This window comes from Sinohyriopsis cumingii, chromosome 15 (genome assembly GCF_028554795.1).
Source record: "Sinohyriopsis cumingii isolate HCF-2022 chromosome 15, ASM2855479v2, whole genome shotgun sequence".
Classification (NCBI taxonomy): domain Eukaryota; kingdom Metazoa; phylum Mollusca; class Bivalvia; order Unionida; family Unionidae; genus Sinohyriopsis; species Sinohyriopsis cumingii.
In genome coordinates, this window is record NC_142975.1 from 123,469,593 (window position 1) to 123,482,562 (window position 12,970).

A 12,970-nucleotide genomic window follows, 5' to 3' on the forward strand; every position below is an offset into this window, starting at 1 on the left:
TCAAGCTGGACATTCCAGACCGGCTCGATACCTGTCCTCAACCTATGCATCAGTGATGGATTTTCGTGTTGGTGCTTCATCTATTTAAATTGTCAAATCGTCAGTTATGCACCGTTGTCAGTATTCATATACAGGTCGCTTATTTGGGTATTAAAAAATACATCGGAATTTAATGACGATCTTGAAATATTTAGTTTAAACCATATTAATTTCAAACATTTCATGTTGTACAAAATGCATATAATGAACACCGGATTGGAGACAAGTCGCGCTTATATTAATCCTTCTATTTAAAAAAACCGACCTTATTTTCAAACATTGTAACATTACAGATGCGACATGAATGTCACATACATTTGGAGTAATTGTATCGACGTAAAGTTGATGTACATATACGATTGTCAACTTATATAATAAACAAAATCGCTGATTGGTTTCACGAGACATTTAACACAGTTTTGCTTATATCGCGCCGTGGAAACGGTTGCTAAGTGCTTTTCACCAAGACACGCCGAGGCAGCCAAATTTGGCTGGCTTATGTGGGTATCGAACCTGCTTCCATTGTATTACAAGACCCATTCTCTACCAGCTGAGCTACCGCGGATCCCCTATGACAAAACTATGAAATATTTATCTCAGTGTCCGTTTAAGGACCTTAGGTACAGAAAATGATTTATCAGCGCGTCACAAAATAAGGCAAGAAATAACTTGGTTTCACCTTAGAACGATTTGATCATCTTCGTCGTACATACGTCAAACGTTACCTAGGGTGAATACTTGTTTTGCTAGGTAAGCAACTGAACTAGCATAAAAATGATGAATTTTTTCGCTAGATATAATGGATGAATAATGTCTAAATAATGTCTAAATAACATAGACATTCGGTAATTATAGGTAATTTGTGATAATTTACTCTAAAAGTCTTAGTTATTGAGCGTGGTTACGGACTTTACAGTTCTCTAGAAAAATGTAAAAAAAAGTAACCCAAAATATCAGATTACACAATAAATGCTATCTCCGATGAGACATTGCAAAAACGTATTTAAATAGAGACTATTTTGGTGTTTTGGGTGAAATATGCAAATTCATTGCGTAATATCTTGAGACCACGCAATTATTACTGTAAGATGAATTAATGCCCAATTTCTGCCGCTATCAACGTATTGACTGGGTGGGATATGATGCTTCATGTATGCGGCATTATCCCCCAGTGTTAGACATCACTATATACTGTCACACTGCAGACATCGTAGCGATATGACTAATAAATTGTTAAAGCTACGTTAAAAATCGATATCACACACACACACACACACACACACACACACGCAGACACACACACACACGCACACACAAATACACACACAGACACCAACGTATAGATTTTTAGAAACTGCATTAGACCATTCTGGAGATTTGCCAGCATCATGTTGTAACGTGTTTATGTTCATAACAGCGCGATCATAATGCGTTTCGCCTACTGTCTGTCTTGGAGGTGTTAAGAAAACCTTGATATGGTGGAGTCATTAAATCCGTAAAACCAATTAGACTCCTATGTACTCATAACTGATTATTACATACCTTTGCCAACACCGCACTTTTCAGTAAAACGAATGCACCTACCCAAATTTACAACTTTGATTTCAGTATCTAAGTAGGTGTGGAATATCTTAAATATTTCGATTGACGTTTTAAAGGCCAGACTCACACTCATACGTGGTCTAGGACATATCTTTAATGTCTCTCTCACGCAATATCTGTTCCGCGTGATCTGATTAAATTAAACGCAAGTTAATGCTGGTTATTCAAAAGCAAAAGTTACGTATTGAACACAGTATTTTCGTCAAAATGTTTTTACTATGTAGTGGTTCGGAGTAGTTGTGGTGTATTTAAAATATGGTATCGTCCTCACGTGACACAAACATAATTTAATGAAACTACCAAGAGATACGTAGTTACAGGTATCTACAGCGATAATGTGGCATTTAAATTAAATTAAATTAAAAATATGTTGAGGCTCAATAATGATATTTGTGATGTATATGGAATATGAACTAGCATTCGATTTCTAAACGATGAGCCCATATATGTAGAAAGTAATTTCATAACAGAATGGTCTTATCGTATTTGTAACGTTGGACGTTTTATAAGAATTGTCCCATTTTTGTATTCTATTGAGGAAATTGAAATATCTTGATGGTTTGATGATCGTTGCGGTGTCCCCAGTCTGCAAGACTAAGAAACCGATCTTTGAATGTTATAATCTCTTCTACTTACAACTAGCGAGACTCTGTGTAAAATGTGTCATGTTTGAGTATCTGCGTTTTATGTTCCTGTAGAGGGTAAGGAATAATAATAATAATAATAATAATAACAATTTTTCATGCTTTTTTATCTCATAATCGACAAGAGATGTGAAAAAACTTTAGTTTATTTTTATTTTCACATCATTTGAGAAGACCACGTAATCCTATCAACGAGGAAGCGTTGTTCTTTGTGTGAAGCCTTTGAATAAAGAAGCTTTAAAATAATAAAATCATCGTTTATAACATATCATGATAATTCTATGCAAAGAGAGATTTGCAATATTTTATTATTTTGTTTCTTCAGATGATAATAATGGTGCTGCTATTGGCCATAATTAAGGTCGAAATAAGATATTTATTTTTTGCGACTTTTTGATACTTTGTAGATATATTACGAAAAGCGTCGAACAAAGATACAAAGATGAGCTCCAAAGAAAAAGAAGCCATATCAAATGGCAGCATGGAGAAGAGTCTTAACGGCTCTATGGTACCCTTGGAAATGTCGCCAGGAAACACATTTAAAATGACAAAGTTTCAAATTATAAAGAACGTGTTGGTGGTCAGCTTCGGATTTCTGTTTCTGTTCACATCCTTCCAGTCCTTATCCAACCTTCAAAGCAGTCTTAATAGGGAGGCCGGGTTGGGAGTGATTGGTTTATCAGTGATATATGCAGCTCTTGTTGTTTCTTGCATGTTTTTGCCTCCAGTCACAATCGCCCATCTTGGTTGCAAATGGACTGTGGCATTTTCCATGCTCTGCTATATCGCGTATATGGCAGCCAACTTTTACGCCATCTGGGGTACAATCATCCCTGCTGCCATTATTCTTGGACTCGGGGCAGCGCCACTATGGTCCGCAAAGTGCACGTATCTGACCCAGGCCGGAGTCTGGTACGCAAAAATGACCGGTACAACAGAGGATGATACCATCAACCGATTCTTCGGAGTCTTCTTCATGATATTTCAGACGAGTAAGTAGTGGAACGTTTCTATGATTGCATTATTTAAAACAATTAGGATTTGTATAGTTATATTAAATGGAAATTGAAACATGAAGTTGACAACGTGGCTTAGAAAAAAACTGACTAATTTAAGAATATTGTGCAGCTGAAGGCGACACTCATTATATATCACCCTCCAATATACGAGTTTCATATTGTCAAAATACAAACGAGTTAAATCTAAAAAAGACAATAGTAAATCCTGTACTCATTCAATATAATATACAGGTGAAATCCTTAATCTCATCAATGTGATTTTAGTCCTACAAAGGCCACTACGAAGCAAATTACTTATGAAATATTGGATTCCTTGATTATTTGAGCGATCAGAACGTTCGTTATTGTCTTGACTGATTAACTGATTCATTAATTGGTTCCAGGTCAGATCTGGGGCAACTTGATTTCCTCGATGGTGTTCAGTCAGAGACCAGAGAACTCCACGAATAAAGCGTCGTCTGATGATCTCACATTGTGTGGATCTAGTTACGACCCAAGAAAACACATTAATAACACCAACCTTGACAAACCAGATATGGATAAGGTATTTCCAAATTCTAAAACTCATTCTGCAAATTCCTACATTTTCTATATTCTTATGCTTAAAATTTGTATAAGGGTTTTAATGTGTTAGAAAGCACTGCTATGTCAATAAAAAATGACAAATTTACTTCCTTGAATAACACGTGATGGAACCAAATTTTTTCAGAAATCGTACAAATGGACATGTAATATTTCTAATAATCCATACACGACATGATCAGATGTTACATATAGTAAAGGTTCATGTGGTTTTATTGGGTGACATGTATTGATGTTTTCAGTCCCGTCCACTATGTTAAGATTCGCAATTCTGCTTCAGAGAGAAATTATAAAAGCTTATTGTCTGTATCAGCAACATTTCTCATACTATCACATTTGGACTCGGACAGTTTTGACACCAACCTTTAGTAGTCATTGATTTTCTTTCCGAATATATGAGATGTGGTATTGCCTTTAAGAATGATATTCTAGGATCGGATACAAATATATTTGCTGAAGATATCATTATAAATGTAACTTTTCCACCTTTAACAGTCTTTCTTGAAAATCTTCACCGTAAAATCATCAAGCTTGTCAATATCTAGAACAATTCATTCTATTAATCAATCCTTGTTTGCTCTTTTTGTTTTGTGCTTTTTTTCTTTATTTCGTTGTTTTCTTGATCATACTTATTTATTTATATAGTTTATTATTTTAGTGTCAGATTACCGCTTTAATTTATTTTAGATTTATACCGTTTGTGGCATCTACATCGCAAGCGCATGCGTAGCCTTCCTGATTATCGCCATCTTTTTGGACCGGATCGTTTTGGACAAGGACGACGATAAGGTGACGACTGGAGCCAAGAAGTTCTCCCCCCATCTGTTGATAGAAACCTTCAAACACTGCTGGCGGAGCCATTACCAGAAATTGATTATTCCCCTAACCGTTTACAGTGGAATTGAACAGGCCTATATAGCTGGGGATTTTACAGTGGTATATATATATATATATATATATATATATATATATATATATATATATATATATATATATATATGTCCAACATGTCAGGGTGTATAATTGAATTGAACATGCTATTACCGTCCGATTTAGGGATAAAGCACTTGTGATTATAATCTGTAGAACTATGATATGTTTTGTTTTGAGAAATCGGGACACTGAAATTAATACCTCATCATCATGTTTCTTACAAATTCAGTGAAGTATTTAGTCATTGTTAATACGCCAAAAGTTTCCACCGTCCATTTTCCTCCTTTATCTTTTTAAAACAATCCAGAGTCAGTTATTACATTTCAGACATTTGACAAAGGAAGCTTCCACTTGGAATGAGCCATACGATAAATATGGACTATGAGAAAGAGAACATAGACAACAATGGGCTGTATCAAGGAACGAAATACGTTGATAATGTGTCCAGTTTTTAACACACACACACACACACACACACACACACATCGTCGTCCTAACTTACTTGTTTATTGTGAAAGAGATAATGTTTTTGGCTTCGTGCCAACATGCCTGTACATTGTAGGACGTATCAGTATGGCTGTCGTCATGCTAATATACCTCTTCAATTTGGACAGATAAATACCTTCGTACATTAGCTCTGGAATACATGCGTGCGATAATAGTAGAATCAAGCCCCTTTAAAAGTTTAAAACAGTACCCCAAAAATTAGACATGGGTATTACAGGACAAAGACTGACATAATGAATTTGTGTTTATCATCTATTTCCGGTCCTTTAATTGACTCGCAAGAGCATCGGAGATTGACAAAATATTGTTGCTGTTAGATCTGAGTAATTAAAGTAGATGATAATATTTCATGATTGCTGAAATTAATTAAGGGTTTATGATCGAAAACGTTTCATAACAATGCAAATAGCTTAAAATTTGTACATTAAGCTCATCTAGAAAGAGTCGAAATGTCTAATAAATATACCATCAACTTGGTTTTGTCTTGCAGATTTTTGGACATCATGTCAAAGACGACATTGATACGAAGGGCTATACTAATTATGCAAGGAAATAGGATTAATTAGCAGTTAATTGTTTTTTCAAATTTACAATGACTGCAGTGACATTTGTAATCCAATGCTTAAGAAAACGCTGTTGATGATGTAGTCCGTTATCTACCTTATATACATAAAAAAGAGAACCCCGGCCGCCGAGTCACACCAAAGACATAAAAATGTTATTATAAAAGGTGCCTCGCTCGACGCTCAGCAACAAGAGGTTAATGTTATGACTTGTCGGCTTGGTGTCAGGATAATGTGACTGGGTGGGATATGATGCCCCAGTGCTAGACATCAGCATAAACTGCCACACCGCAGACATCATATTGATCTTGGTACTGAAAAAAATGAGAGATCGATCCATATTAGCAGAAATACGGAGAGACAATTGGCTGAATGGATGGATATATAATATATATTATAATAAGAGAAAAAAAAAGACTGGGGGAACATACAAGCAAAAGATTTGACAATCGGATGGCCATATATAAAAATATCGATCAGGGAAATTAACAAGCTGAAAGATGGAGACAGTAAGAGACGAAAGAAAATAAAAGACTAATTAAACGCTTTTCTAGATTTATTTCTTCAATCTTATTCATTCTTTGTCTAGTCCTACGTCAGCTGTGCGTTGGGCATCTGGAACGTGGGTTTCGTCATGATCTGTTACGGAGTGGTTGACGCCGCCTGCTCGTTTATATTTGGTCGCCTTGTGCAGTACGTTGGACATATTCCATTCTTCATACTAGGTATATACTACAACCAAGATAGTTTAAAAAACAGCCGTCTTTATTTCTTAGGATATGCATATTTTCTAAGAATGTGCATATTTGTTACTTTTTCGTCTAATTTTCTTTCCTTTACATTTCACTATAGTCGAATTATTTTACTGGATTTAAGCAGTCAAAAGACCTGAAAATCGATTGCACATTGCATGGACAACCGTAGCGTAGTGCGTAATCTATATTCTGATTGATGACTCGTGTAAATACATGTCGTTTAATTCTTATGGTTATAATTAGTTATAGAATAACGAATCTTAAGAAATAGACGAAAGACCTATATTCTGAACATTATGTTCAAATATTGTCAAATTCCATGAGCATATAAGTTATTCCCATTTGATGTTATGAAAAATAATGTCCAGGTTGTTACATGACACATTGTGTTTCAAAAACCATTCTAAATGCTTGTTGCAAATACCAGTAAAAATGTGAACGTGTTACGTGTTACAAATTCAGCTTTCTTTTAATAAATAAGTATTAATTTATGAGTGAATCTTAAACAGGATACGTGTGTGTTGATGGTTACCCAATGAATTGCAGTAAAAATCTGATTGTGACGAATCAGTATGTATTTGTCAATGAGGCAAGTAAAGATTTTTGTTTATAATTAGATCACCTACTCGAAAAATCCTTACGCCATTGCCGTAAAATACGAAACAATGCAACTAAAACATTCGACTGATTCGCTACCAAACCAGTTTAAAAACCCTATAATCAAATATTACAAATGCAGAGTATATTACTTCTCAAAGTGTTAGTCATCAACTGTTGATTGCTTTAATTTAATTCTGCACCACAAAGCGTTTCCACAGAATTTTTATTTCAGAGAAGGACATCTTTTATAACTTTTATTTGTGTGGTCGTATAATTATATTATTACGAATAACCTGGGGTCAGGGGTGTTAATGGACGACGGAGAAATAAATATGAGAACGAGACAACCTAAATGTTTTCTATTGTAATTTCTCCACATGATTATATGACCTGAGAACAGTTAATATTTTTCAGCTGCCGGGGTAGGGGAATTCAGACATTCCGTTACCATATACCCCTTGATCTCTTGATTACCTCTCCCTCTCTCGCCCAATGATACTAAACTACATTTCTACATCCGCACCTGGTAACGGTACAAAATGGTAAAACTTCAATCTTTAAGAACCTTCTTAAGGACAACGGATAAAAAATAGAAATATTTGTTTAATTGTATAGTCTCCCCAATGTTGATAAATAAGCAACAATGACCAATGCTGAGATATAAGCCACAATGACGAATGTAATAATCGTTTCCTTTATAGCATTCATCGTTCACGGAGGATGCCAGATAACTATGTTGATATGGGGACCAGACCCAAATGCTGTGTATATCTTCTACATCTTGGCAGCGCTATGGGGATTGGGGGACGCTGTCATTCAGACACAGATAAATGGTGAGGTTTTCCTACTAGATTTCATGTACAGCCTTCAATTTTAGATCGTCATATTATTATTATTATTATTATTATTATTATTATAAAAATACTTTTTCATTTTTTTAAAGATGAATATGTCATTTTCTAATTGTAAAAGGTATTAATAATACTTCTGCCCATTAACTATTTCTCGTGCCCATCAGTTGTTTCCCTTGCAAAAAGTCTTTTCTGTATTCAGCGCGTTGTCCAGTCTCACTACAGACTTAGGTCTCATTTGAGTTTTTCTGGTGAAATTTCATCCAACAATGACCTATTGCAGAAAAATGAGAATAATTTTACACTGAAGATAAAAATAAAAACAAACTAATGATGTTTTATAGAAAGTATACATGTGAGATTTTGACTGCGGCAATGAGGTTAATTCCTGATGCAACTGGTTTTTATACTGAACTAACACTGCCACCAACCCCTAAATGTTACATTCGTTTTTGACAGGAAATAGCTATTTTGATTATTTTTCTGTGATAAGGCAGCTAAAAGAATCAGTATGTGCCTTATGCATGAATAAAGTTCCCTAGTACTATAACAAATTAATCATACTTTTCATCACTCCTCAGCCATCTAGATTTTTAGATATTTACCTCTGTAGCAGACATATATAAATACTAAGCCAAGTCGGCTGCTCATTTGCAGCCCAAGTTACGCATTTGATCTCCAATGCTCGTCTAACTGTGGCAGGCAGTCACCAACAAGCCAACTCATTTCCAAGCCTAACTCAAAGTAAATCTAAACCACATTTCAGATTTAGCTTACGTGTGAATTTATATATGCTAGGTTTGTGATAATTAGGTTCATGCCTTCTACCTAAAAAATTGGGGGAGGGTGGGTGGGTGTCAAAATACGAAGCTATCCATTGAGCCTTACATGCAACTTTGAAAATGTCCAGTGAAAACAGTATCCATGACATTTTTTTCGAGCAATAGATTTATAATTAATTTTATTAATCCTGTATTATTTTTGGACTATAAGCTGTCTTCGCTTTCAGCACTCTACGGCTTCCTGTTTACTGACAATACCGAAGCTGCGTTCGCCAATTATCGGCTGTGGGAATCCATCGGATTTATCATCGCCTTTGGCTACAGTGGTTATCTGATTACGAGGCATAAGCTGATCCTGTGTCTTGTATTTCTGTGTGTAGGGATGTTCTTCTACGGCGTCGTTGAAGTCGCATTCAGAAGATCCACGAAAAAGTCGGCTGACATAACTAAAGTCTAATATTCAGATTCGCAATTCGATGACCAATGGAAATTTGACGACCCTGAGAAACACCAATTTAATGACTTTATAGAAAACAATGCGAAGGATTTGCCATTTGGGCTATGGCAATTTGTTACTTTGAAGTTGGAAATACCAGCGAGATTAAGGAAAATAACATCTAGTTGCTTGACGTCGTTTTCATTTCGTATTGCAGCTATACTTTCTTTGGCCATTATGGAATATTTGAAGATAATAATGCAAATATCCAACGAAATTACTGTTCTAAGATACAACTTAATTTCAAGAACCAACGTCGTAATTGGATTAAAAAAACCGGCACCGGTCAGGCAAATACAAATTAAGTTCGACATTCTCCTTTTAAGAATGTAGATGTCGAAAACTTTGTATCCCGATGAGAACCAAAAATTGTTCTTTACGCGTTGTTAAACTTTTTTTTTATATACAAGGAATTACATATGACACGTATTAAGTTATGTTCTAGACCTTCAAGAACTCGACGTGGTACGTCAACATTTGCATCTTTTTCAGTTGACCCAATGAGCCATCAGTGTCTGTAGTACTGGATTTTATTTTATCTAAAGTTGTAAGATGCTAGATGTTTTAGTGACACTCGTATAACGTATTTAAATTGTAATCTAGTAAAAATCCATGTAAAAAAGAGGACACGACATAGATTTTATGAAGTTTTTTTTAAGTCACAGGCTGCAGATACAGAAACAAAATGACAGCATTTTGCTTTTCTTGTGATAATCCTGAAAAGCAATGTTTATAGTTTATCAAGTAAAATGTTATTATTTCTATTCATAAGCGTCTTTTACCAAATTTTCTCCATGGTTATGCTTTTCACATATATGTAAATAATATATTTTGTTAAATCATCAGTATATCAAACTGTCTAAATGCTCTCTTGTGGTAGATATATAAGTACATGTTTATATATATATATATATATATATATATATATATATATATATATATATATATATATATATATATATATATATATATATATATATGATTTTTATGTTTATTAAAGTGTTTTATCATTTTGTCTTATAAGGGTCGTAAATCGGTAGGATTATCTTCAGAAAGAAAAAAATGACATGATGATCCATTTGCACTACTTATGTTGATAGCCGCACTCTCAAGACATTAATCCCCGAACTTTTATTTCTTCTTGAAGGTGTGGAGGAAAGTTTGAAATCCGTGTCGCACAGTCTGTTTGTATCTTTGTCGGTCCGTCCTTTACCCATATTTTGTCCTCAACTGCGACTTGTGAAAATTCGTCAAACTTGTTTCTGTTTTCCATATGCTAGACATGTTCATCAGGGACTTCATCTCGTGTCCATGGAAGAGCATTACAAGCTCAAATGCCCCTTTCTATTGAGGCCCTGAAAGGGTTTTACAAGATTCAAATGGCATTTTCCATAGAAGAGTAATAGTAGTTGGGCCTGATAGCGATATATGGGTCGATAAGGGAACAATGGAAAATAACATGGGGCCAACTTTTTGGAATGGGTCGGTATGAACAAATGATGAATTTAGCATTAGTCCATAGTTTTAAGATTATGGGTCGGTATGGAAGCATAGAGAAATATAATGTTAAAAATGTCCCATATTTAACATTAATCATCCAAGTTTAAATATATTTTGGAGAAGGGCAAACGTAATGATGTAAAGTTCCAGATGTTCAACAATTTGGGTATGTTATAGAGGTCATGGTGAAATTAACATTACCCGTCATGTTATTAAGACAAGGAAATTAACGTCGAAACTAAACCTACTAAACAAGATGCCGTTAGCACAAACAAACACTCCGTGATATACTGACCAGCATCTAATCATCTACTATCCAATGCCTAGTCATCTATTAACCAACGCTCAATAGTTACTAAATTGTATGGGTAAGCATCTATCAGATCCTGGTCAATGCTCACTCACCTGCTAATCAATACACATTCATCTACTAACCAATTCTGCATTTACTAATAGATACACCGTTGAAGTGGTCAACGCCCACTCTTACTAACCAACACAGCATTGGACTTAGCAAAACGCTGCTTAAATGACAATCACACAGTAATCTACTGAGCAGCACTTATCATATTCTGGTCAATAAACAGTCATCTGCTAATCACTACCCAGTCATCTACTAACCAACTCTCCATTTACTAATCAACATACTGTTGAAGTGGTCAGCACCCATTCTTACTTAAGAAAAACAGCGTTTGGACTTAGCAGCAATTATTCATTTAGTGAATATGACCCACGCATGTACTGACCAATAGCCAGTCAGATACCAACCAACATCCACACTTCATAACAAATACGCTGTTGCAGTGATCAATACCAACATTAACGAACCAACGAAATAGGTGTGACTATATACATACACAATATATATTGTTATGTACATTTAAATTGTTTGTCTGTTAGTTTTTAAAATATATTTTATAATATTACATGTTGTTGTAATGTAATATTGTTTATTGGACTTGATTGTTTCAGAATTAAGTTCAATTCTGTTTGACTTGATTGAATATTTAAAATGTTTTTCACTGATGTAAATACCTAATAACATAAATATTGTATCTAGTTGATGACCTTAAAATTAGTGACAGTTTCAGTAAACACATTCTTTCAAAATTCGTTCTCAGAGTAAGAATAATTAAGTAGTCAAGGTCGTAACTGGACTACGTGACGTGAAGTATGTGTCAATTCGTAAAGAAAGTTCTATTTTTCCAGACCATTGAATTCTTGAGCCCCATCCAGGAATCTGTTTTGTATTTTAGTTAGTCTTATAAATGTTGTTATCATAAGAATTATATCAGTCGTGCCTTAACACTTGAGAAGTCAAAATATATTATGTTGTGTCCAGTTTGGGACTGAATTTTTATTTTCTTCAAATTATTGAATTTTAAGTGATTGTTTTCCCTGGAAATGCTAAAGTGCTCTGATAATTCTTGGACAAAGATATTTACCACAAATCATTCAGAATTCAAACACTGGAACAATATTTTCTGTGATTCAACAGGAGATTATTGACACATCAGTACAACACTGACTATTGCATACGTCATCACCTTCCATCTTTGATTTTCATCGGGATTTGAACTGTGATTCACTTAGAACTTTACATTGATATGACTTGTGTTTTAACTCTTGGATTACAAGTTGGATTTAAGTTCTTCTTATTTTTTAAAAATTTTGTAGTTTCGGAAAATAAATTATTTGTTACATTTTACAAAGCTTGTTTTCTTCACTCTTTTCTGTTACTTATTTTAAGAGAATAGACTCGCAACAATACACACTAACACATTAATATACTATCACAAACAAACGGATTTTCTACTATCCACTTCAAATATTAGCCGCCTCTTCCTCCTCCTCCTTGCCACCGGTTTGATGTCTCACTGGTTGGTTAATTTCGACTGAGTTACCATGGTATGTTTTTCTTACTATTTAGTCTGATAAAAATCCGACTTCACCTCCACTCCATGGCACAATAACTACAGGCACTACACGCTACATGTCACTGAAGTCATCCATGGGTATAATGTGAAATCAGTACGCATGCTCAGAGGAAAAGACCTATACTACACGGCTTCTCAATCGCTTGATCTAAAGTATGGG

General features: G+C 34.8%; 1 protein-coding gene across 3 annotated transcripts in view; it reads left to right on the forward strand.

The window, feature by feature from the left end:
• The window catches only part of LOC149782660 (N-acetylglucosamine transporter UNC93A-like), a 29,450-nt gene extending 16,865 nt beyond the window's left edge, over positions 1 to 12,585 (forward strand). For all 3 annotated transcript variants that reach the window (XM_089934155.1, XM_089934154.1, XM_089934157.1), the window contains exons 2-7: positions 2,693 to 3,277; positions 3,688 to 3,848; positions 4,574 to 4,822; positions 6,479 to 6,614; positions 7,946 to 8,077; positions 9,105 to 12,585. In XM_089934155.1, the coding sequence (XP_089790281.1) occupies positions 2,728 to 3,277; positions 3,688 to 3,848; positions 4,574 to 4,822; positions 6,479 to 6,614; positions 7,946 to 8,077; positions 9,105 to 9,334 (1,458 nt within the window). In that variant the 5' untranslated portion in view covers positions 2,693 to 2,727 and the 3' untranslated portion in view covers positions 9,335 to 12,585. The remainder of the gene's footprint in view (positions 1 to 2,692; positions 3,278 to 3,687; positions 3,849 to 4,573; positions 4,823 to 6,478; positions 6,615 to 7,945; positions 8,078 to 9,104) is intronic.
• The last annotated feature ends 385 nt before the right edge of the window (positions 12,586 to 12,970 follow it).